Raw genomic sequence first — 3148 nt, 5'->3', positions numbered from 1 at the left:
CACCCCCCCCCCCCCCCCCCCCCCCCCGGCACCCGGGGACTCGCTGCGTACCTGGCGCAGAGGCAGCGCCGCCTCCAATGCCTTATTCTTTGTGGAGCAGCTCGAGGTCACTGAAAGAAGGGCTCCCTAGAAGCACGTTAACGATAAATAAGTAGCTACCTGCAAAGGAAGATGAAGCATTAGTCCCTGGATGCGTGTAGAAAAGGGCCTGCCCCACACGCACTGGGGATTTATTCTGCTTACGAGAGGGTTTGGAGGGATCTCGGGGGGAGCGTGGGAATGCCCCAGTGCATTTGTTGAGCGCTGTACAACCAGGGCTCTGCCTCTTTCAATTACATCTTGCCAGCAGGTTATTAAATCCTTTAATCTCTGAGCAATGATGCTGATCTAGTTGCCTTACAGACATTGCTCACACCACATCTGTTGAAAACCCGGATCCGAGATAAAAGCCTGGAGCCTCCCACGTGGTTGCCAGCTGTCCCTTTCCCCTCCTTTCTCAGCTCCCGTGGGACGACGGCAGAGATGGGGAGAGGGACGGTGGGGCATAGGCTGGGGCTGCGGGACCTCGGCAAGCGGCTGTGGAGTTCCCCCAGGTGACGCGGGAGTCGGGGCAGAGCCGGGACGCGGCTCGGGGGCCGCAGACAAGGGGCATCGGGCACGTGTAGGCTCCCAGCCTGCAACCTCCGAAGCCGGGCAGGGCTGCAGCTCCTTCCAGCCCTCCTTCAGCGTGGCCGGTGATCGGCGAAGTGGCACGAGATACCATAAGCCATCCAGCCCCGCATCCCAACGGGATTCATCCTCTGGGGCTGCGTCAGAGGGTCTTCTCCTTGAGGGCAGCCCCGAGGGCCTGCAGGAGAGGCAGCACGTTGCAGTAGCTCTTGTTCCTCGTCTCCTGTTCGTCAGGAGATGCAGCTCATCGCTCACCCGGCTGTTTTAAGTGTCTGGGCGTCATTTGGAAAGTGGGCAGTTTCCTTTAATGACACGCCTGTGGATGGGAAGATGTTGGAGCTCTGCGCCCCAAGCTGGCTCCCGTACTGCTGCTGACATCTAATTATAGAGGAGTCAGCTGCCGGCAAACTGATCCGTCCAAAATCCAGGCTTAGTATGAGCTGCTCTCGCCCCTCCAACTCACCCCTGCTTTCGATATGGGGTGAATCTTGCACTGGGGCGATTCCCTTGCTGCCTTCCTGGGTGGCTGTGGGAGCTCCCCTTTCCCTGCCCTCCCATGCCGTGCCCGGGCAGCCTCTGCTGCTGTACGAACGCTCAGGTCGCGGACCAAAAAAGCCAGAAAACCTCTGATCTCAGCCCAAGGGGTGGCTGGAGCCCGAGGCCGGTCAGCACCAGGGGTGCTCACGACAGCCACCCGCAGACCCCCTCAGCAGAACTTACCTTCCCCTGGCTCCCCCAGCCCACCCTGCGCCGGCCTCTGCTTGCGCTGCCTCTTTCCACAGGTGTCGTGGCCGGGAGGTGGAGGCAGCCTGGTCCTGCCCGCAGGGTCCATAGGGGACGACCAGGAGCCATTTCTTCCTCCAAGCCCTGTACAGGGAACGTGGCTCGCTGGGTATGGGGTGTCTGGGGAGAGAAGGAGGCGTTTGCAGCGCGGGTCAGGAGGATTTAGCGGAAGCTGGAGGCTCGTTCCCAGATACCTTTTGCAGAAACGGCGTGGTAGGACACATCTCTCAAGTCACAGAGAAACAGAAAGGTGTCCCAGGCTGAGAGGGGAGACGTGCCGGGGGTGGCAGCAGGGGGACCCCAGAACGGGGTGGCCTTTGCTCTCGGAGAGGCTACGATGGGCGGCTGGAGCAGCTCCAGGTCCTGAGGAGAGGAGACCAGGCAAACATCAGCTGGTTCAAGCACCAGGCAGCTCTTGGGCAGATGGCCGAGCTCCCCCCAGCTCCAGCTGCTTGGCTGTGGGATGGGAGGCAGCTCGCCCTGGGATTTGGGATGGGCGGCTCCTCGGACACCCTCCGCGCTCCCCAACAGGGGAGCTGGGAAGAGAGGAGCAGCCGGAGAGACTCTGCTGTTTCACAAGCTCCCCCACCAGTGAGCCGGCACGTTGAAACAGAGACAGCACGAGGGAAGCCGGGAGCGCGTGGCAGATGAGGAGCGACACAAGCAGACGGGGGTATGGCCGAACTGAACCGCAAAACTGCCGCGGAGGAGGGAAATGGGGAAATAAATCCGGTGGATCTCTGGCAATGCTGGTGAGCTGGTTTTGGGAAAAAGCAGCCAAATGCCTGCCGGGCCCCCAGGATCCCTTTCCCCCTGTAGAAGCCAAGAGAAGAAAGCTGAGAGCGAGAAGGGCCATCAGTGAGGGGCAAGCGAGAGGATCCAGTCTCTCAGCTGCTGCCTGAGCTGGGGACATCATCACGCAGGGACGTATTCTTTCCATATCAGGGAGGACGGGCTTTTCTCCGGGGCTGGTCCGGCCAACACCAATACCAGTTACTCAAACCTCAAGAAAAAGCCTAAGGAATGTCAACCCAATGCTGGCAGCACGGAGACCGTCGTCCCTGCTCCCAGCCCATGTCCCTGCTCCCAACCTGTGCGCCTCTGTGTGTCCCCGCAGCAGCATCCGCAGAGGGCTGAGGTCCCCCCTTGGGACAGTGGTGCCTCTTGGGACCCCGCTGGCTGTGGCAGGACTCTGCCCAGAGGATGCTCATTGAGCTCCAGCACCGTTTTTCTGGCGGCAGCCGGGGTAGGAGGGGTTTGCCGGGGGGTGCCCCCGCTGCAGCCTTGTTTTAAGCAAGGCGAAGGCGCGACACGGCTGGGCAGTGGCAGCGAGCCGCACTGAATGGCACCGGGACCTGGGAATGAGGGACCGTGAGGATGCTGAGGAGCCGAGCGGGAGGAGGTGGAGGCCAAGTGCCATCAGCCCTGTTCTGCATCCCGGCCCTGAGTTGAGGCTGCGATCGGAGCAGCTTTGAGAAAACCTTGGACAAGGGTTTGGGGAGGAGGGAGCTGGCGGCACTGGCCAGCCCCCGCGCCGGGTGCAGCCGGCGGCTGAGCACCGTCTGCCCATGGGGAAACAGGGCTGTCGGTGGCTTGGGCGAGCTACTGCACCGGGGCACGTGGTGCAGGTCCCGGCGCATCCCTGGCACCCTTTCCCCTTGTGCACGGCCCCGGCAGCGACCGCAGGATGGTCCAA

The 3148-nt window shown here is 62.0% G+C and overlaps 1 protein-coding gene across 1 annotated transcript in view; it reads left to right on the top strand.

Annotated features, from left to right (window-relative positions):
- Positions 1-2127: 2127 nt before the first annotated feature.
- Positions 2128-3148, top strand: part of KIF3C (kinesin family member 3C) — an 18510-nt gene continuing 17489 nt past the window's right edge. The window contains exon 1 of the mRNA XM_009332349.1: positions 2128-2204. Coding sequence (XP_009330624.1) covers positions 2128-2204 — 77 coding nt within the window. The remainder of the gene's footprint in view (positions 2205-3148) is intronic.

The sequence above is a fragment of the Pygoscelis adeliae genome, unplaced genomic scaffold, assembly GCF_000699105.1.
Source record: "Pygoscelis adeliae isolate BGI_AS28 unplaced genomic scaffold, ASM69910v1 Scaffold89, whole genome shotgun sequence".
Lineage (NCBI taxonomy): Eukaryota > Metazoa > Chordata > Aves > Sphenisciformes > Spheniscidae > Pygoscelis > Pygoscelis adeliae.
This window is presented reverse-complemented; position numbering and strand designations above follow the sequence as displayed.